The sequence below is a fragment of the Harpia harpyja genome, chromosome Z (assembly GCF_026419915.1).
Source record: "Harpia harpyja isolate bHarHar1 chromosome Z, bHarHar1 primary haplotype, whole genome shotgun sequence".
NCBI lineage: Eukaryota > Metazoa > Chordata > Aves > Accipitriformes > Accipitridae > Harpia > Harpia harpyja.
This window is the reverse complement of record NC_068969.1, coordinates 825632-848492: the sequence shown is the minus strand read 5'-3', so window position 1 is coordinate 848492 and position 22861 is coordinate 825632. Positions and strand designations below refer to the sequence as shown.

The following is a 22861-nucleotide window of genomic DNA, read 5'->3' as shown; positions in this document are numbered from 1 at the left end:
TAGGACAGGAGGCACCCCAGAGAAGCACAAAGTTAACACAAATATATGTATTTTGGCCCTGGGGCTTCGAAACTCTGAATTTACAAAGTGTTTGAATGGTTCCTTGCTTCAGGGCTCTTGAGCTTCAGCAATATATCTAACTCCACCTGTGCTCTCATCACCCTCGCTGATGGGCAAGAGAAGCCGAGGTGGAAAGGAAATAGGGAACAACGGCATCAAAATAAGATTTATTATTTAGAACTGAGATTTGGAAGAGACAGACATGGCAGATAACAATGAAACAATATGCCAGGCTCCAGCTGCGAGAAAGGATGGTACTGAAAGTCTTATGGGCAAATAGAAATTCCTATTTCTCTGGTATCAAAAACAAGAGTGAAAAGGTCAGAACATCATGGAACTGTCTAAGGGGGAAGCAACTGAGGTCCTTGGGTGCATAGCACAGCAGCAGAGGTTCAGAAGAGTTTGGGGCCCAACGGCAAGAGCAGCACTCTTTCCCACTCCTTAGGAACAGTGCTAAAACCCATCTTTCTAAAAAAAAAAAGTTGAGTAGTCCTTTATAATAAATGATTACTCATGAGATTATTGCTACAAACTACTTTGTACATCACCTCAACCCAGGAGACAGCTGAAACCCATCATCAGCGAATCAAGAAAAAGAAATCTCCAACTACATAATTTTAGCTTGTTGAAGGCACTTTGAAGTTTTAAAAATTGCTCCAATTACCGACTCATCTGTAGAAGGATTTTAGTCTTACATTTAAAATTAGAAGTGACTCGAGAACTGTATTTAACTCTGGCAAGAAAATGCGGCCAGTCTATAAGAAAAAGAAAGAGGTAAAAAGGGAAGTGACAAGTACAAACTTACTCGCCGGTGAAGTCTCTGTAGGTTTCTTTACTTGATTTAAGCAGATTTAAAATAGAGTATTATCTTTACAAAAGAACTGTGAGAAATTTAAATGGAATTGGAACTTATCTTCTTTGTACTAGAATCTGAATATGCGTGCCTAGCTTATCTTTTGGAAAATTACTTAAATTACAATTAACTGCGTGAAACAAAAAGTATTTGAAGGAGTGCCTCCTCCTCCTCCCTCTTCTCCAGCCGCTGCTCACAGGAACCTGGCTCACAACAGAAGGGAACAATTTGGAACAAAATCCTTTTCCCCCAAAATAATTCTCCTTTATTTTTTTGCATAACATTTTTGTATTTCCAACTATAAATAAAAAAATGATTAGAAAGAAGTTACAAAATTGCGTTGAATGGACCAGAACAGCACAGAATTTCTCACACATGATAAATCACTTCCCATCTTCCTCTTCCTCCTCCTTAGCCGCGGCAGGGCCTCGCGCTTGGCACCGTAGCTGAGGGGGCCACGTGTCAGTCGCTGACGATCTCATTTTCAGAATCTAAAAAAAAAAAATCCATATATGGATTTCACATATAGGAAAACCCAAAGAAAACCCAAAAGGGCCACACGAGATCGTGGACCCGGAGCGCGCAGAAGATGCTTCTGCCAGTGCGTGCCGGCCGCTGCGCACGTTTTGGGTACCGCAGGGAAACAGAAACCGAAATCCTCTTTTAACGCATCGTCCATGTTGTACTGAAAGCTTAGAAGCATAAACATATTTATGTTGGTGGCAGAATCTAAGCACCTTGTGGAGTCACTCAGACCGGAGTCCCGATTCCCACGGGGGAAGAGGTGGTCTCCTCAGAGGCAGAAATAGAGAAAGCCAGCAAAGATGCCCAGCGTCTGTCTCGGTTTATGGAGTAAGGAGGGGAGAGGGACGCGGTGCTGCGTGGCGGCTGCTGCGGGAGGATGCTGAAGGGATGGAGGGACCGCTGGGGCACGTCGCGGGCACCGGCTCCCTGCGCCTGCGGGCTCGGCGGCACGGCCCAAGCTTGCCTCCCTTGTCTGATGGAAACAGAGCCAAGCCTGGGACCCCCCTCCCACCCGGGAAGCAGGGTGCCATACCCCACACCAGCAGAACGCGAGGTAGGGACGGACCCGTCAGCCTCCACCGCCCTTTGCAGACCGCAGGACGAGACGGCTGGCCGGACGGGAAAGGGTACAGAGATGCCGAGGGCTTGAAATGACAGTACCAGAATAAAATGTAACGAGGGCACCGAGAGCACAGCACGAGGCTGAAGCAGCAGCAACACAGGGTGCCACCACACGTCCCCCACATCCCGCCGTACGTGCCCCACCGGTACGCTTCGGCTGTGCTGGTGACATGCTCACAGTGACGTGCACCAAAGCCCTTCGCTCTACGGCACGGAAACATGCATGCTGTTATTGGATTTGCAAGCATATATGGGTTTTATATAGCATACGGTTTGCTAGGTGCTTTCAGAAAAAATGCAGTGGGTCTTTTAAAACAGCAGGGAAGGCGAGGGACGTTGGGGGAAAGCGCACTGTGCAAACAGATGCCGTCTGTGTCTGGCATAGCTCCTGGTGGGTCTCTGTGTTTTAGGCTTTGCTTTTATCAAATGCAGTCCCAATTTTCTCCCTCCCGTATTTCTTGCTCTGCCTGCTCATAGGAAGAATCGCTTTTAAAGGAAGTAAAAACATGTGTTGGTTGTAATTCCTCCCCGAGCTTCTGATCAACATCAGTTCTGCAGATCCACCTGAATCCACCACCGTTCTCAACATCTGCTCGCTATTGATAACCAGCATTTGGCACAGAAGTTCATCCAGGAAAACAAGACAAAATTAACTATCTCCAGGTAACGGGGAATAACGTTAAAACAGCAATGGGCCTGACTCCTGGATACACCACAGGTGAGCCCTAAAGCCAAAACTAGAGCAAGCTCTCCAGGTGCCTTGGCTCTTCATACAAACCCTCGCAGATGCTTAGCCCACGTCCCGAGGACAACCTCTGGACTTCTTATTCTGAAGTCAGTCTGAACTTTGACAGAATGAACAGGCAACAGCACCGAGATCAGTGAACTCAGTTATACTCAAAATTTTCTTGGTGCTGGGAAGAACTGTGGGAAAAAGGCAGTCATTGCACATCTTGTAGCTGCGACTAACAGTGAAAAAGATATTAGATATAGTCTATCTACCCTGATAAATAAAAACTGAATGCTGAGGAATTTTTTACCTTATTTGCAAAGTAAATAAAAAACCCAACAACACACAAGTAAATACTTTTTTGGGGTATTTTATGTCAGACCTAAAGAACACCCATTTGAGAAGGACTGGCAGCTGGTTATTTCTTCTTAAATTTCCTAGGTTTTTACAAGGTGACAGAGCCCTGGATATCCCAGAAAAAGTATGATAGACACAAAAAAGTCCCCAGAAGAGTGGCTCAGAAGGCTCTCACCATGCCCATCCTGTCACCTGAAACTCCTTGAGAGCAATGCTGCCGTAGCTGCACTCAGTGGTGCCTCAATAATGAAAGGCAAAGTATGGGGATCTGCTCCTTTCCAAGGGGAAAGAAAAAATCCTAACTTTTCCTCCTGCCTTGCTCATGTGCAACTACAACAACGTGCTAAATATACACTGTGAATCCATCCGGTGGCACTACATCAAAAGAAATTAATATAACTTCCCTTGCTCACCAGACTTTGAAAAACCAAGAACTTGTCACAAGAATTTCACTGTTACAACAGATACTTCATCAAAATAGTAGGTAGTCTTCTATGCATAGCTTCTCCACACGTACCAAGCAAAATCGAAAGCTTAATGAGGCTTCGCATGTAAGACTGAAGGCTTGAATTACGCAGCCTCTAAACTCTTTATGTGAAAGTTATTTCAAGGGAGAAGTTTTATAGTCAAATATAGATCTAAGCGTATACAGCAACAATCTTGATAGTACACTACAACTGTCACTGAAAAAAAAAAAGCAGAAAGGACCACATAATTTACAAAAGTTGCTGCCTCCTGGTATAAACCTGACTTTTAGATGAATCAGTTATAAGTAATCTATTTACTGACACAGCTAACATCAGCATCACAGGACATCCAAATCCCTCTGAGCAACAAATTCTTTCATAGCGCAGAATTTGTAACCTGGCAGCTCCTAAAATCCATTTCATTATGTTGCACTTCTGGACCCTATCTGCATTAATAAAAGAACCAGCACGGTCAGGACTGGAACATCACCTTCCTGCTGCATCTGCAGGGACGGCTCCACAAACAGACCTACCTGAAAAAGCAAGTATCGCCCCAGTCAAAAGTCACCGACATGTATAAGTCACAATACAATTCCCATTTGATCAATGGTTCATTTGAGGAGTATATTTATAGACAGGAAAATAATTGTATTTACCAGATTCCTTCAGAAGAAACACCACAAGGATCAGCACAACAGACAGCTTGCCCAAATACTCAACTGAAGCGCAACCTGCCTAAGCGCCAGCCAACCACAGCCCAACACCACAAATTAAAGAAACGCTCCTCAAGGATTCAGTCAATAATAAATAACCATAGCAAGAAATTCCACACGACTATAGTTTTGCTGTTTTAAAATTCAATCCCATAGCAAGAGGTTCATCCATCTGTGACAACGAAGAGCGCATGAACTCCCTGCTCGTGTACTCTGCAGAGAGACCTTGCTCACGTTCAGCAACCACACACCTCTCCAGCACTGCCATCCTTCTCCACAAACATCACCAGGAATCGGGGACCGCAAAGGGCAGACAAGGAACCAGAGAATGCAAGGAAACCTTACAAAGGTATTAAACATAGTCATGAACTATTTAATTTGTGTCGTCCGTCTCCAAGCAAACGCTTTCGACAGCATCTGTTGAAAACTCAGGTGGGGGGCAGTTGGCAGCAAGGAAGAAAACGAGGTAGGTTTTTGCCATACTAGCTAACATCTGAGACATCAGTCTTGCTCAAAAAGACTTGAACCCTCTGTTTAATTAGCGGGGGGGGACAGGGAAAGCAATGCTGACGTCACATCACTTCAGAAGGGAGACTTCTGATTACAACTCTCCAAAGCCAACTTCCAAAGAATGTAGGAGGATGGATCGTTTTCCTACTCAAACATGCGCTAACTGAACAATACGGACACGGACCCACCAAGTGCTAAGTCCACGGGGCTTGTTTGGAAAAATTCTGAATGTTCTCAGAATTGAAAATAGCGCACAAGGGACCACCAAAAAAAGCTTGAAGGGAAAGAGCCACCACTGACAAAGCCAAGGTAAACTAATGACCGATTCAGAAGTATTAGTGATTTCCTTCCACAAATACCAAATGGCAAAACCTGCAACTCGATTAAGAAGTTCATTTCAGAAATACCACCATTTAGCACAAGCGTGCCCTATTCCCCAACATGAATATCTCTGTAGGAGCAAAGAGACCGCCACATTTGGCCCATTCAATCCCTCATCTTGTCTTTGATACCAGCCAATGTCAAATATGTCAGGGAAAAGTAAAGAAGTTATACAGTAGACAGTAAAAAAGGAGCACTTTGGAGATAGGTGTAAAGTAATAGTTTAGTAGTACTACCTCTTTAAAGTTGTGAAGACCAGAGTTAAACATGCAAAGAAACCGCAAGGGCCAATTTTACATCAGTCTTTTTTGCATGAAATCCGCATCAGGGAGGTTGAATCAGGATTTGCAGAAGAGCCTTAAACAGCTCAAATGTTTCTCCCCACCATCTCCGGCTCCCCGCTTTGCATCCCTGCGGCAGACAAGCAGCGCCGGCGGCAGCGGCTCTCCTCCCCACCCAGCCCAAGCAAGCCAGGGCTGCAGTGGGAAACCAGGATGTGATTACACATTTAGATACTCCGTCATGATGTACAGCAATCGGAAAGCCAAATTAATGGCATACGGGCAAACTTAATTTGGCATTTCTGAACTACTGGGTGCATGACTTGGCAGTTTTAAAACATTCTTTCGGTATTTGTATTAAGTTTCTGTAACTTCTAAAAGATTGAAAACTGGGGGATCTGTGAGCTCCCTCATCGAAACCTCGTATTTAAAGCTGAGGATCCGTACTGACTTCACACACATCCTTGCAGAGCAGTGCTGGGAATGTTGCGAGACGGCAGAGCTATGGGACGTGGCTGCGGGCCCGCAACCAGCAAGGTGGCAAATCCTACCCAGCGGGTTTGACCCCTTTGCTGCACATCAAAGCAATGTTCAGAGTCAGGAATAAAATTAGTTCAGTTCTGGGATCTCCAGGGGAATGTCTTTTGGGGTACAGACCCCCCACCTCTGATGGTGTAGCACGGGCCCCTCAGGTCCCTCTCGCTCCTTTGCTCGCCTTTTGCTCAAGAAATTGTCCCATTTATTTCAACTCAAGTCGTTGGCTTAATTGCCACCGAGGGTCAAAGTACCCTTTGACACGATCGGGGGCAACAAAACGTAGCTCAAAGTTAACAGTCAGAAGAATTGCAGCCAAGACAGCTATGAGAGAGTTAAAATCACGAACACTGAAATGCAAACATCAACCTCTGAGCCATTATTTGGCCCCAATGCCAGCTAAAGATGCAACAGTTAGGAACACACCCACCAGAGGTTTGGAAGCTGCATTTAAGCCTCGCTCACACAGGCTGTCCCCCCTGCCCGTCGCCGGCTCTGCCTGGGCACACAGCACATGCAACGCAGCCGCCGGCCTCGGAGAAGAGGGCTCCCTGCGAGCTGCAGCACAGACCGCAGACTGTCAAACATACGCAGCACATACAGCAAAGCCGCACGGGTCGGATGCACAGGAAGACAGAAGCAGGAGTATCGAACCTCTTCCTACATGTCCCTTCCTAATTCCTCCTGCAGCCTAACGCCAACGATGGCAACCGCCAAGAGGGTGCTTGCACCGGGGCTGAACTTCGTATCTTTGCTTCCTCGCATTTAAATGATGCCAGGATCAAGTTAAAAGGGCTTCCCTAGCACTTTTCAGTGTAGGAGAGACACAGTCCGTGTGCCTCTTTCACCACCTACCAAACTCTAACATCCTCACGGGTACCACCAGCAATACTGAAGATACTATCTGCTTAAAGGAACCCATTTAATGTTCCAGTCTCCAGCAGCGTAACACCAGAAATACCACAGCGGGCAGGGGATTTCAAGCAATGTAACCTGCAAGGCGGCACTACACGGCTTCTGCAGCACCGTTTCACTTCTACAGCTGCCAAGAGGTGGGACGTGTCAGTTATGGGCAGAACCTGAGGAACAGCGGAGGCATCACATCTGCTCCTTCTACGCAAGTCAAGGGATAAGAGTCTGGAAAACAAACGTAGAGTTACCTGGAACCGCTGGGAATTGACACAATTCTACATTTTAGAAAAACACTGGGTTTTTCACACAATTTTCAAGCACAAAATGTTTATTTTTCTTCTTTTTAATCTATACAATTTCTTGGGGTTTTTAGTGCCACTGACTTTGTCAGTATACAAGGGATGGACTATACAACAGGCAATAGCGACATAAACTATAAGATTCAGTGTAAGCCGAAGGAAAACTGGTGTGAGAACATATTTTCCATGTTTGCTCATGAAGCATACAGACATGAATCTAAAAAACCCAAACAAATTAAAGATACATGTTACAGAGAACAGAAATCTCTTACTACAGTAAGTATTTTGCCCAGGCAGAAGACTCTGCATAATTGTCTATAAAATTCAATTCTAACTGAATTGATGGAATAATATATTCAAAGGGTACAAACAAAATAATTTAGACAGATATAATGCTCAAAGTACAATAGAACTATACAATTCACAGCTTGGCAGCACAAGACATCTCTGCCCTTCAACAGACAGTATAAAATGTCATCGCAGTAGAGATACAGAGCAACGTGCCTTCAGATGTGACCACACGGTCCGTGACCTGTGCGCCCGTAACGCTCGCCCTTAGCGCTTTCGAGGGAAAGGAGACTTACCATCAGCAAATCAGTTTTAGTGGTTATCTTGTGCCTTTAGACTGAGAGGTGCAGGCGGAGACTCTATGCACGGTAAAACTGGCAAAAAGCAACTTTCAAACAGGAGAGAGGTGTCCATACCACCTAGAGCGCAAACTTAATTAAAACTAAAATAAAAATTAAAAAAATAAGAATTTTCAAACAAAAGATGGTGAGACTCCAAAACTGAAGTATCAGATATGAAAAAGAAGAGCTTCACATTTTTATTCTGTTTTAGCGTGAATACTGCTAGCACGTCAGTGGCAAAACACCATTCTTAACCTTGGTGGCCGAACCGAAGCCCGAATATGCGCAAGTGCTGTACTTACACAGTTCTTACAGTAACCTGGAGATATGTTCTCCTACAATCAAGATTTCAGTTAGATTTCTTCACTTACAAAACATGCATGAATTTGTAATTTAACTAAATTATAAAAGCCCAGTAGGGGAAAGAAAATGTAATCCAATTCGCTGCTGATCCAGAAGAAAACAGTATTTGCCTGCCTGTCAGAGAAATAAGTTGCCATCTACAACACCTTACCAAAGACTGGGGAAGAGAATGAATTGCACTGCCCGAAGCTATTACCTGTCCTTATATACAAGTTACTTGGATCACTCTGTAAATGCTCCTATTTTAAAATATGTGCATTTCACTACTCCTTGTACAAACACAAACAATTTTTTGATCGGCATCTCAGACAAATCTCACCTCACAACTATTATTTTTTTTAAAAGCTTCAGAAATGAAAATTCAACCCACGAATTAAAATAAAAGCATTTACAGCAGAATGAAACCGATGAAGAACATTGACTGTAAACCTTCAATATATTTGCAAATAAAAAGAACTTCAACTCACAAGCAGATTGTAAATAAAATACACCTTTCAAATAATTTTACATCTCTTTCCAGCTGGAACTGAAAAGCTGAAATTCAAGGCACTGTACTCCTGCAGGGGTTAGTACAATTTTCTAGTCATCAATTCAAGTACATCGACTTTAAGGATCGCAAGTGTAAAACATCAGAACGCAACAGAATAAAGTGTCTTCAGCAACGAAACGTAAGCAAATATTGCCGGAACAGACAAACTATCTCGTGTGAAACCACCTCACAGTGATTGCTGGATGCGGCGTATGGCTGTGTATGCAAGCAGGCCCGACGCGGACCCCCGCCTCGTCCAACGCGTACGGCGTCGACAGGTCGAACGCTCCCCGCGACGCCGCCGGCATCACCGTTACCCGCGGCCAGGCGACCGAGCTACGTCATGCGCAGGCGCGGGCCAGGCGGCTCGGCCGCGGGTCGCTGCAGCGGCGGCGGGTACGCACGCACGCAGGTTTTGCCGAGAGGCGAGAACCGTGCAACGCGTGGACCCCCGACAGCCCCCGGCCACTGCGCTCCGTAAACGGGCGTCGGGAAAACTCCTCCGTACTGACAGAGAGGCATGGCGTAAGGTGTCGCTGCGCCAGAGAGGGCAGGCCCCGGCATAGGCACCGGCAGGGACGGTGAAACTCCAGGCGCTAACGCGGCGGGCACGGGGCAAGACGCTGGAACGACGCACTTTTTCCCCAATCCCGTTCTTACCGAATTAACCTACAAAAAGAAAAATACAAAAAGCGTCGCTATTAAGCTCCTCCTTCCCCACCTGCCGCGGGCAGCGCACCGGCGTGCCGCGACACGCGTGTCCGTGCCGGCGCGGCTCCCGCCGGCGGCACGGCCCCCGCCGGCATCCCTGCCCCGCGCGTGGGAACCTGCCAGCCCGGCGGGGAGCACGGGGGCGGCACGGCGTCCTCGGAGCTTGGGGCCTGGGTTTTTCTTCTGGTTTTTTGTTTGTTCGTTTTTTTAAAGACAAAAAAAATTGGAAATTAATAGGAAAGGTTGATACAGGGAGGAGGGGAAAGCTGCCGGAATACAATCTTACCATTTAAGGAGGCAGGAAGCATCACCGAACAAGGGAGAACTGAACGCCACAAAAAGCCATGAAAAACCTCAAACGTCCCAAGGAACTTAAGTATCTTTTATCCTCGGTCTCGTGCATAAAAGCAAATAAATTAACTAAATGCAGAACTAACCCAAATCTCGTATTCTTACAGCCAGCCGCAGAACAGGTTTTAAAAATTCCAGCACGTATTTCTGTTAAGAAGTTGTTTTATCTGCCCTCACTGAACTAAGGGCTGTGAAGAACAGAAAGAGATTTGCCGCGGTGGTTAAATACCCAGCACAGGTGGTGGCTGAGACCAGGCGAGGTAAAACCAGCAAGGACACGGCAGGAGCTGCTCCTGCCTCGGGGGCTGCCAGAACCAGTTCCAGTTATTTTTCTAAAATTCTATTAACATCCACTTCAATTATTCAGTTTTTGCATGTGAGGGGCAGAGAAAGAGCTCTCCTTCCTAAATACAGGGATGGCAGAGCTTCCCAAATTATACGCTCCACCACGCGCAATGCCACGGAAACAACTGTTACCCAAAATGCTGCCTGCTCTCTCTGCGCATGGTGTTTGCAGCATTTCATTATGTTTTTAATTTCACAGAATTTACAACTCCGGGCCGTGGTTCCCAGCAAGCCAGCACCTATTCATGGCATAAGAAAAAAAAGGTATTATTTAAGTCTGGGGTCCTCCCATTAATTTGATATTTCACATTAAATTGATAAAATTGGTCTGAAGGTGAAATTTCAGCAGAAAAAAAATGAATATATGTATAAGACTGTGTGGTATGCTTACTTTAAGTTTCTGATTTTCGTCTTTCTTCTCAATAAAAAACAAAAATGGCAATGTCATTCTGGGATTTACTGCTCTGGGGCAGTGCTGTGCTCCAAAGCAAATTTTAGAAAAATACCGAAATATCCAAAATCCTTCTTCACTTCCCTGTCTCTAGTTCTGAAACCTGAATCTGATGGTGAGCATCAGACTAAGAGAAATAGCTGTCTTGGTATAATGAATTTAACATTATTAATGTATAAAAATCCACCAAAATTAACAGCAGAAGCCAGAGAACAACAAACAGAGGAACTGAGGACTTGTTTTTAAGACCTGAAGACTTCTGTAAGCTATTATCAGACCCTTGTTTTAACATCCTCAAAATAATGGTTTCCACCAAACTAGACAACTGTAAGGGGATGACAACAGATGCACGTAAATGTGAGCAATAGATTGTACAGTAGCATTGAAAATGTAAGGTGACATTTTAGCAAGCGGTCCTGTTTAAAAATTCTAACTTGAAAAAGCTTATTTTAAAATACCGAGAATCTACTTCTACCCGATTCATGCTTCTTGACTATTTCATTCTCAGCTAAATTACTTAGAAAAGCAGCAGCTGTATTTAAGGCTACGTATGTGCAACCCGGAATAAAACTGCATCATGCTCCAAAACCAACCATTACACATACTTATTAAAACTTGCTAATGTCGTGACAAATGCACATTAATGATTTAAGGTTGCTTCCTCTACTTTCATCGCATGCTTCAAGGGAGCAAAACACACACTTTAAGAGGCAACAAGACATCTCGCTCTTGCACCTTCCCCCGGACAGAAGTCTCTCGGTCAAAGCCATTTTTTAACCATCATCTTTTAACCAGCTATGATGACTCAACACCGATGGAGGCCAAAACAACCCATTTCTTCCTGCACGTAGATGCCAACCGAAACATCAAAATCAACGTGCACCGGAATAGTCCTCAAAACAGCACAAGGAGATCGGAAAGCCATGAGACTACAAGTCATAAGATTCAAGGGGAAGCAGACGGACATTCAGGCAGTGATGGACAAGGTGTGTACCTACACTGGGGTCAAAGTCACAGCTGTAAACAGAACCAGCTGGGCATTTCAATCAGTCAGGCTGGTATTTTAACGGAGGTACACCGAAGGAAGCCCCTGAGCTGCACGGCACGGCCGGGTGCCTTGTCAATGGTAAGGGTGTTTCACCCCGAGCACCAGCCCGACAGCTGCCAGGGGGTTGAAGCTCACAAGTGAAGCTGTGGACCCGTAAGTTCTCCCGTCACTCACGAGCTGGCTAATTCTGTGCTGAAAGGACACGTTTGTTATCTGTAGCTCCCTGCTTGCCCAGGTGACCTCTCCTCTTAGCTATTACCTGGTCATTTTTGCAGGTTTGTTCAAAAGGTGCCAGTTCTGGCACAAGCTGTTGATTCCAAAATGCGCATCAACTACAGCACACTGTATGTTAGCGGTGACAAGGCTTCAGTTTCCAGCGCATCTTCTGGGCTTTCGTATTCTACCCACAGCTTCAAGTTATGGGTGTGAATTGTTTCTTTTATACTCAAGTTATCTTAGGAATTGGAAACAAGTGGTACAATATCAGACCCCTGTATCCAGCTCAAGCAACCAATGTTTAGAGATCACTGAAATACAAAAGATCTTTATAACCATAGCCCGCAGTCATATAGAAGTGTTTGGGGTTTATTTAAAATACGCTAATCCTCCTGCAGGAGTGTAAAGCAGAAGTGGTCTTTTCCCTTCCTAATTCAACTTTAGATGATACAACACTATTAATGAGGAATGCAACTGATTATATGGACTTAGCCAACTATGGATGGCATTACTTCATTTTTAATATTACAATATTCATTTACTTCTGTTTGTTCTGCTGCCTGTCTACAGCCTAGTAAAGTCAGCTGCCCTGGCCTTTAGCAGGCTGATAAGGTAGACACAGTCTCAAACTTAATGAATTTAACAAATGCACTGCAAAATTTATGTCTGTCATCACCACGTAAAAAAGTCTGTCTGCTAGAGATATTTAATAGGGATTTTTTTTTTTTTTTTTTTTTTGGAAGGGAGTCTGGGTTGGCATCCTGATATGTATCCTATATTACATGGGAAGGAAGTGAAATTCCCTCCCTCCTCTTTCCCTTTGCATCTCAATTAGCCTCCCCTATTAAAGCAGTATACTTACTGAACGAACACCTATGGCGGCATCTCTGCCTGCTGCCTTTGTACCTCCGCTCACGCCGCCTCCCCTCCTGCACTTGCCAAACTCTCCCTGTGCTAATAAACCTCTGCCCTGAGGGCTTGTACAAGTCCCTGCTGGGTAAGAGCCACCTCTGGCTCCTGCTTCCCCAAATGCCTGCATTCTGCTGCCAGTCTTTCCCTTGCTGCCATTTATTCCTGTTCCCCCAAATAATCACACATACTCATTTAGAAAACAAGAATAATATATACACACAAAGAAGAATATGCACAAAAACATATGTAAAAATGAAACAAACCCCACCGGACAAAGGCTACGGTAGTTCAGAAGAAAAAAAAAAAATTGTTCTTTGGACTTCTTTTAATTCTCTACCCTGTTCTCATGCTTTACCAAGCAAGCTCTGAAGTGCCACATCAGCCATATTCATAGCTACAGTACTGTGAAAGTATATAGCTAAGAGTTGGTTTGACTTATAAACATTATAAGTATTTATGTTTTTATATTAGAACAGATGAAACTGGGTAATTCTGCTGTGAAAGCTGACCATAACTATCACAACCCATTCTAAAAATGCAGGACTTAGATTACTTTTCTTCCAGCTGCATTTTGATGGCTACGTTATTAGCATTACTGTTTTACTTCTGTATAGTCCAACTAACATTGAAACAAAACTGAATCACAGGACAGGGTGAGAGCTGGCTGCCAACATGAGCAGGGCAAGGATGCTAATACATCTTTTTTATCCCCTTTTTCCAGTTTGCTGAAAACCCAAAGTTATTAGGTGCTACTGAAGATTTGTGTTTGTGCTCTTCCAGGTTCCTGGAAAGCCATTCTGACATTCAGACCAAGAAGGCAGTGTTGAATAGCTTCAAACACAGATACATCCTATTTTTTATTATTCTTCCAATCCAATAGAGACGGAAGACACAGTAAAAGGTGTTAATAGTCCTTCCGCTCCATTTTCGCATCTGTGGCTATCTCCAGAAAGCCTGCTTCCCAGGCAGCCAGCTCATTAAAATCAAGATGTACTAAATGCAAACAGATGTGCAGCTCTTACTGATGGTGTCTGAGCCCCAGCACACGTCACCAACTGACACAGACCTGCATGTTCACAGAAACAACCTTATTACGGACTTGAAACATGCTTACGGCTTTTTTTTGGGGTAATAGTTTTTTCTTTAAAACCCGTGGAGCTACATAACCGTATAAAGAACAGAAAACATTTTTGGTAAGCCCTTTATTCTCAGGCATCTTCAAATAATGCCTTTAACTACACAACATTCAGTACTCTTTACACACAAGGCAGCTCATGTTCCTAAGCGTATTCCTTGACTGGTGGTAATACCTATAGAAAAGGATTATTTCATCATGTCTTCAACACAGATGAGCATGAGAGAAATAACTATTATCAGGCAGTTTGACTTCAGTTCTTCCTAATATCTCCTATTACGTTTCAAATTACCAGTGATGAGAATCTATGTGTATTTCCAGGTTTAAAGAAAACATTTGAAAAGGAACATTTCAGTGCTCCTGTGACATAACTGGATGCCTGAAGGTTCCCCCACAAACTTCTAATATGTATCAACCAGGATTGGCAGCCAAACTGACAGGTAACTTCCACAGAAACAAAGCAGAATTTAAAGTCCTCCTTTGCATCCCAATTATTTTATTGCTTTCTACACCTCTGATGATAAAGAGGACGAAAATAAAGCCACTAACTCTTACTAAACACACCACCAATTTCTCTTCTGAGCTGATTTCCAACCTTAAAGAGTAGCCTTCACTTAGTTAAAAAAAGGTACCAATAATATATTGTATTCACACAGCAAACAATTTGCTGACGGTGGTAGAAGCACCTCAAGAAAAAAGATAACTCAGGAAGGTTAGTCCTCTGTTTCCAGGGTGAAAGAGAAGACCTGAAGTTGGCCCCACAACTACCCTGCATATTAATAACAGTGGGTGGACAGTAAGAGAAAATAATAAATTAAAAAATAAATAAAATAACTCTACCCCTAACCAATAAGGATTTGTTACAATTTTCCTTTGGCCTAGAGATTGAAAAAAAACCCCAAATACAGAGTAGAAAGGGGCCATTTGGTTTAATGCCTTCTTTGTCATAGCTTGTATAACAGAAGCCCTAGATTTCCACCCCAGGAGGATGCTCATCGCCTGCGTGGCCTCTATGTCACATATAAGAGCTCTGTGCGGTACTAATTCCAGGGGACCTATAACCAACAGAGTGCTGTGGGACAACTCACATCACTCCTACTCTTGTTTAAAAACCCTTCAAGGAGACATCTTTCCATCCAATAACCTCCAGAGACAATTTAGAAGTGAAGGTATGAATACTGCCTGCCTCCTGCCCCTCATTCCCGATCATTGCACTGGACCAACAATAGCTTCTCCTAAAACAAACCACGCGGTCTGAAGATATGAGACAACCTGCCCTAATAGTTTCCTGCTAGTTTGTTCCAGTCAAAAAAAAAAAAAAAAAAAAAAAAAAAGGCATAAGAATCACATTTCCAATTTATCTTGCCTTTATTTCCAACATAAAACCTTATTATAACTTTCTCTGATGGGCTGGAAATCTGTTTAGTGCTCCTTATTCTTTTCTTGCAAAGGCATTTTTGTATCTGATCAAAAAGACGATGAAAAGATGGTGTTAACAGATGGACTGAAGAAGTACAGCCTGAGCTTTATATGCTCCCTGTTAGAAAGCTATTTTTTCCATCCTTTATGTGATTTCCCGAGTACTTTTTGTCTTTTCAATACCATTTTAAAAGGTGGACTCAGTGGTGATTCAGTGCAGGTGTAACATCTCCCCATGTAATTCATCACTCCAAGGACTGATGGTCACTTGTCTGGCTGTCCAGACTAAGGGTCCCTTTGCACAATTTCCTTCCTCCTCTTTTGCCTATTTTTCTCCCAACATCATGAAGCCCTCTCCTCCCTCAACTTCAATTTCCCCTTTAGGGTAAATTTCAAAAGGTACAAACAGCAGAATGACGCTCAACCCCCAAAACAACCCTTGTAAAAGTCTTAAATCATATCCACTTCCCTGTTTTCTATCACCTACGGCATGCTGTGCAATCTTCATGGCCAAAATACCCCAACAATAACCACGCTAAGAATATTTGCCATCTACCTTGCAACTCTTCTGCAGCCCACGTGGCACTACGAGGGCTTTATGCACAAAACCACCCAGGGCAAGCTGGCGTGGGGCTCGCAAGGGCTCCAACTGACTGCCACTCTTCAAGGCAGCACGGAACGACGTGAAATGAAGAGCAGGGAATCCCAGCCGCTCTGTGCTCTTGGTAAATTATCTCTAAAAGACTTCAATCAGCCTTGTTAATTCCCTGGAACAACTGCCATGTTCTAGAAAGAAAGAAACCCTCTAAAATCAGTGTACTGAGACAGGGACATCCCTGTTCCTCTCACAGCGATACTCTGCCTTCTCTACAGGCTTTGAAACACAGACACCAAGACCGCAGAAGGTAAAATTAACCCTAAATTGACGTTAATGGATGATTTAAATAAGCAAAATAACCACTCTCTTTTCCAGCATTATAAGTGGGCAAAACACTTCCATCGAATACTTCAAACTACTGCAGGAGTCGCGGGGAAAAGACATCAAGCTGCAAAAAGCACGTCAAAAGAGAGTAAGAAGTGACTTAACAGAACAAAATCTGCCCTCACCATCACTTTCTAGAAACCTTCAATTTGTGTTTACTAGCACCTCCTTTGACTTATTTTGTGAGAACTAATAGGGTCTTAAGTAGATGTCGCTGTGACTCCAGAATGAGTTTATACTGGTTAAACCATCACTATGCAGAAGGATTATTTACTCTCTGGTAACTAAGAACTGACAGAAAATTGCACAAACGCTTCTCCCTGTGAAGTCAGTGACCCCACCAACTCCGTAACCAACAGGTACCAAAGCAGACGCGTTAGCGCAGCTCCTGCTTTGGCACATCTCACCTCACAAGTATCTACAGAGCTACAACTGCTGCACACAAGGTTTTTTTTCTCCTTCTACATGCCAAAAAGGCAATGGTTTACTATCCAGACCCAGTTATCTTGTTTTTAAGGGATTACAAAGCAGTCCCTCACTGGTTTTCTTTTCCCTATTTATTTGCTTTTAAAATTCATTTATTTTCCTCTACTTTGGCTCAATTTCCAGTCTTTCAAAAAAATCCAGCAAAAATTATTAGTCAAAGAATCATCCGAGTGTGAGGAGGAGGAAGAGGTCTGGAAACACAGACCAGGGTGGGACAGAACCGTAACCTGGGATTCTTCATTAGTTTTTGTGCCTGCCTCCACACCATCACTCAGCCATGAAAACAAGCACCGAATGCAGACATGAATGCACGTCGCAATTTCAGTTTTTTTCCTGCAACTGAAAATAAGACGGGATGAATGAGGGTGCTTCCAATTTCCATTTTGTTGTAGTTTACTTGCACAGCATTTCTGAAGGTGGTATTTTCATGAGGCAGAGAGCCTCAAAGATGCCCAGTACAACAAGCAAGGGTCAGAAACACATCCAGCTGTCCCCTAGCTCAGCGCAGTACTCACTCCACTTCCACTAAAAGAAAGGCTCACTACCACCAAGCCACCAGCGCAGCCACTGTTCTGCCTAAGGAAGATTAATATTAAACATAAAAAAGAAGAAAACTTTAGGAATAGTTAAAACTTGAGCAACATATGGTTAATAGTATGAGTACTGCTGTATATTGCTGTTAATAAGCAGTTTGCAGTTTAAAAATATATATTCTTTATATATATATATATTGCAGCCCATATATCCCTCAAGATTATTTGAAAAGACAATTTAAAAAAAAATCTGGTTTAGTACTTAACGAAAAGAGATGGACATTTATAGGAAGCATCTATCTGAAGCAACTTTAGTTTATGTCCTCCTCCAAATCTGAGTTCTGCAAAGGCTTTCAGATACATAGCAAAAGGTATGTTCTTCAAGGAGTGCCACTTACTCCACATGTCTCATTCTGCGTTTGCATGGGATTAGCCTTTGGCTCCATGTCTTGCCTTTTTTGGTTCTGCTTCAGTTGGTTTAAGGAAGGTTTTGACTGTGCAGCTCCAACAGTTTTGCTCGTCCACTGGTCAACCAGCTTGTGAAGATCATCTGTGAACGTCCCTTTCTTGTTGTTACTGTTGTTGGCCTGAACCTGCAGGGTTGATTGCGGGAGGGGCTCAGGACACGTTACGAGACTGTTTGTCGAGGATCCTGGAAAATCACACACAAAGAAAGTTGACGATGGCATCTCTGCTTCACTACTTTGCTGCTCAAACAGTTTCTCATCTACTGCAATTCAAATGGCGGCTTTTCGGACTTTTAACCCTCCCCCTCCTTCCTACAGAACACCTTTGCTTAAAGAAATGGTCCAAGTCCAATGTGTTCATATTTTCTATCACATTATGTTACCTCAGCCACTAGCTGTTGCGCCCACACCTTCTCTCTAGGTGAAATTAATGACTCAGAGAGAAGAAACAAACGCAGTCCCAGTAACACTGACAACTTAAGGCTTATGAGGTCTCGTCAGAGGAGACTACCATGAGAGAGTGGGAGGCAGGATGTATTACTTAAACTGCACGCATTTAAAAAATGCATTTATCATTTGTTTTACTTGCATAAGTTTACCGTCCTCCTGGAAAAACATAATTGTCATATAGGTTACAAGCAGGGTTGGCTACTACGCCTCAAAGGCTGTGGGAACCCACAATCTCTCTCAATGATGTTAGCACCATTTACTCTGCCATCTGCATATTTTTGGAGAAAAAAACCCATCAGGACCATGAACGTACAGAAGAAAGAGGAGAGAGGAGGACATAAGTGGTTGTGTGAGTTTTGGAGACAAAGATAAAGATACAGAACTTTTGGTATAGATAAAAGCAGACAGGAAGAGTATTGACAGAGATTTAATTTTATATGTTCACTTATTTCTAGAACTAGGGAAAAAAAAAATCTGTCCTTTTTATGTGTTGGTAACTACAAGTCTGACACAGCAAGATCAGCAAGGAACAGCAGCTGAAAGTGCTTGAATTTGACCTACGCAGAAAATATAAAGTAACTTTTCAACTAACATATTTGATATAGCTAAAGACTTGAAATAAAGACCATCTCTCCAAGCAAAAAGTTCATAGAACTGTAGTAAAATTACTATATTAAGCAGACAAGAACATTCAGTCGTCTTTTTTCTGTTAATCAGTTACCAGCCAATGAAACCAAGTAAACTATTTAGTCCTATGGTTATATAAAATACATTAATAACCTTTAAATGATCATGCATTCAACCTGGAACATAACTTCTAAGTGAATACTGCTCATTTCCTTTTCCTTTGCTTGGGGAAAGGGACCAGTGAGAAAAATAAGTATTTTGACAGGAAAGCTCTTCAATTAGTGATTAATATTTCATGCAGCTCAACAGGAACGAGATCGTTTTAAGCTATAAATTCCTCCAGCAGAGAACTGCAGTCATATAAAGGTGTGTATTTCAGAAAGACAAACACTGAATCCAGTTTTCTCGCTGCATGCGTGCACAGTCTCACACACAAAGAATACCACAACTGTCTTGCAGCATGCGTGGTTCCCAAGACATCACAGCACATGCATTATCATGAAAGTATCACAATTTATAGTCTAATTTCATATCAGTATAAGTGCATCAGCTCTATTTATTAAACAACTAGCTTTTAGTAAAAAACAATTAAAAAAAAAAAAGCAAAAAACATCCCATGCCATGAAGGAAATACTGAGAAACAAAAATGGGATAGTTACTACTACTGTGATCTTTGCCTAGACATAGTCGTTTCAAGGTGGACCCTACAAGGTAAAACAATACAAGACATACAGAATTAGGTAAGACTAAACACAACAAATCTGACGGACAAGCTTCTGTACTTTTAAGCAATCAAAAAGTAGTTATTATGCAAGAAAGGACAGACAAAGTCAGCAGTTCAGGTGAGTAAAGGAAGTCTAAATAACTGGACAGCTCAAACCTTTCTTAATGTGCAGCCATTCAGAAGCTTTGAGAAGTACAATAGCATGCCAAAAGCAAGGTCCCATGACTTAAAGATGCATTTGTTTGGTTTTTGGGGGGTTTTGTTTGGGTGTTGGGATTTTTTTTTTTTTTTTGGTGTGGATTGGGGTTTTTTTTGTTTGGTTTTTTGGGTTGTTTGTTGTTTTTTTTTTTTTTTTTCCGAATTGCCTTGGCTTCCTAATAGGAGGTTTTGATTCCTACTCTATTTATGCAGGAAATGATGTCAATTCAGTTTGTGATAGGAGGCCAAAAATGCTTTCAGGAACAAGTCAAGCTAGTCTGGCTGCAAAGACAAACTGTAAAACAAACCTATAAGTCCTGTTTTACAAGTCCAAAAAGATACATTGTTCTGCAGGTCTGAGGCCAATTGTTTCCAAATACTTTATTAGTAGGATTTGTGTCTAAATGTGAGATTCTGAACTTCAATTGAAAGTAACCCTGAATGAGTTTCCCTTATGCCTTGTCCAAGTGCAGAAAAATAATCCAGCAGAGTAGCTGAGTTTTCATTTAACCAAACTATGTGTTTTTTTCATTATTATCTCATTACATCCTTCATCATGATTTTACATATTCGGTTGGATAGATAGATAGAGTGCCAGAAGTGTACCGAGAACCCTACTTGACTGTCAGATCTTGCCAGACATAAGCACCGTTTCTATTTGAGTGCCAAATTTCCTGAAAGGTATTTTGGACTTGGTAAGAAGAATATTGTTATGGTATGGGAGGAGATGAGTATCTGACATGGGGCATGGCAAGTTTATTGTGAAGAAGCACTTGAAAACATGAGCAAAATCAGAGAGTGGGGCAAAAAGCAAGATACAGGATGGATGTGCTTTTTCTCTACAGCCAACCAGCATAGATATTTTATGTTACTGTGCCAGAAATGCAGCTTTAAACTCGGAGATTGCAGGTCCAGGTTGACATAGGCTCTGAATGAGTCTTCAAAGGAGAAAGGAGAGACATCAGTCAGAGACTGAAGAAGAGAAAGTAAAGAGGGAGGAAAAAAAGGGAGAAGACATGTTTGTGCTTTGATATGGGTGGCATGAGGAGGAACAGAAGGATTGCTTTGAAAGATTTTCTTATTATTTCATATAGTTTAATGAGGTTTCTATTCCAGGAAAATCAGAAGGACATGACTACAGTAATGTCTTATGCAAGCATGACCAAGTTTAGTTTCTCATCTCAAAGCCTAGATAACAAATACAAGTCACATTCACAACTCAACAATCTGTGTTGCATTTTTTAAATTTTTCCCCGCTTTTCCCTCAGATATACCTTACCTTGCCTATCTCAAAGTTAGCTAGCAACTCCCATTACGGAAACATCAGTGGCAGTAATACTAGAATGCTATTTTCTTAACTATTCTGCAGCATTTCTGCATGTAATAGGTAGTATTTAGCACAATATGTATGCAAATGAAAAGCAACTGCCTGCGAAAAATAAAAGCAGGCAGCTGACTACAGTACGTGCTCAAATGCATGTAAAAAAGTTTAATCACCAACCCCTCCGCTTCCTGAAAACCGAGTCACAAGTTTATATGCACCTCAAGTGCCAAATCAAACCTGGGGCCCCCATATGTGTGGGGAAGCGACAGAGAACGGTGATACTAGACAGATTCACAAAATACCCGCATAAGTGGAGCCAACATTAAGGAAAATATTACAGGAGAGTCAATCACCAAAAAGAGAGCTATTTCTTCCAAACCGTATCGCTCCAGCATGTTGCTTGGGAGATGAGAAACGTTATCTAAGTGGTGATGTTGCCTGAAGCAGGGACTGACAATCATCGGCTGTGATTGGTTTTAAATTCAAATTCAATTAAAAATGCACTTGGTAAAGCGAATTCACCAGCTTAATTGTATTACTTCTAAAATCAAGGTGTTTAATAGCTGTAAAGTTAAGGAGATAAATCATAATTAAGACTTAATCTAAGACTGCAAAAGTTCAGCAGAGTGTTTTACCTCCAATTCCAGATTTCTTATCTGAGAAATTAAGTAGCTATTATATCATACAGGACAGAAAAAATCCACTGTCCCATATTTGCACTCTAACAGCTGCCAAAAAGCTTGAAAGCTAAAATAAAATTGAAATGGCAATAAATTGTCAGACCATTTCCATAACTGCATATGCACATACAATATATTAATTACTACAGACTTGACAAAAATCGCTTTACAGAGGATTACAAGTCTAAGCCAACTGGAGCTTTTGAAAATTCCAATTCACAATCAGCGCACTCTTCCCCAAGACGCCCTTGCAATTTAACCCAGGGAAGAAGCTCAGGCTAAAATTATGCTGAAGCCCATCAAAAATATTTTATTCCATGGAAAGTACAAAGGAAAAGTCAACATGGGACGTGGGAACAGATCAAAATGCAATTCTTGGAGAACACTGTGAAAGTGTTCCAAGTCTGATGGATCTCGTAATCAGGGCAAGATATTTGTAGAACTATCTTTCACGCATCTGAACGTTTCTTTATAAACGCGTGCTGCTAATTTGTCTGCTAACACAGCACAGGCCTCACCCTGGAATATCCAAGGCTCCCCAAAGGGCCGTTTTTCCTCAATCGAACATCTAGATTCAGAGCATTTCTGAAAATCCAGCGCAACTTTTCCCAACAGCTCTCAAACAAACAAAAAAACCCCAGGGAAACCCCGACGTGTGGGACAGACCCGGGACCCCGAACTGCCCGGACACGGCACCCAGCTGCCAGCCGCGGCCGGCCGCACCCCAGCCCTCGCCCGCGGCCCCCTCAAGGCTCGCTCTCCTTCCTCAACCGTGCGGCGACGGCGCAACCGCGTTCAGCGCCGAGCCCGAGCGCGTGGCTCCGCGCCAGCCTACGTCCCTCCGGAGGGGAAGGAGCGCGGGCCAGCCGGCATTCCCAGCAGCAGCATCGTCTCGTCTAGCACTGTTCTTCCCGAGGGCCGCGGTCACGGCCGCTCCGGACACCGGCCTGATGGAGCCACCGGCCGTACGTCCTTCCCGCAGCAGCCCCAGCCCCAGCCGCCCTTGGGGAACGACGGGGCTGCACGCAGGCCCATCTC

At 43.1% G+C, this 22861-nt stretch overlaps 1 protein-coding gene across 15 annotated transcripts in view; it reads right to left on the bottom strand.

Annotated features, from left to right (window-relative positions):
• Positions 1-215: 215 nt before the first annotated feature.
• Positions 216-22861, bottom strand: part of WNK2 (WNK lysine deficient protein kinase 2) — a 117909-nt gene continuing 95263 nt past the window's right edge. For 10 of the 15 annotated variants that reach the window (XM_052775739.1, XM_052775746.1, XM_052775743.1 and 7 more), the window contains 3 exons: positions 19557-19601; positions 17752-18005; positions 7255-9433 (listed from right to left, as the gene is read on the bottom strand). In XM_052775739.1, the coding sequence (XP_052631699.1) occupies positions 9101-9433; positions 17752-18005; positions 19557-19601 (632 nt within the window). In that variant the 3' untranslated portion in view covers positions 7255-9100. Of the gene's footprint in view, positions 1405-7254; positions 9434-17751; positions 18006-19556; positions 19602-22861 lie in introns of those variants that run through there. The other 5 variants (XM_052775752.1, XM_052775748.1, XM_052775753.1 and 2 more) reach the window with 4 other exon arrangements.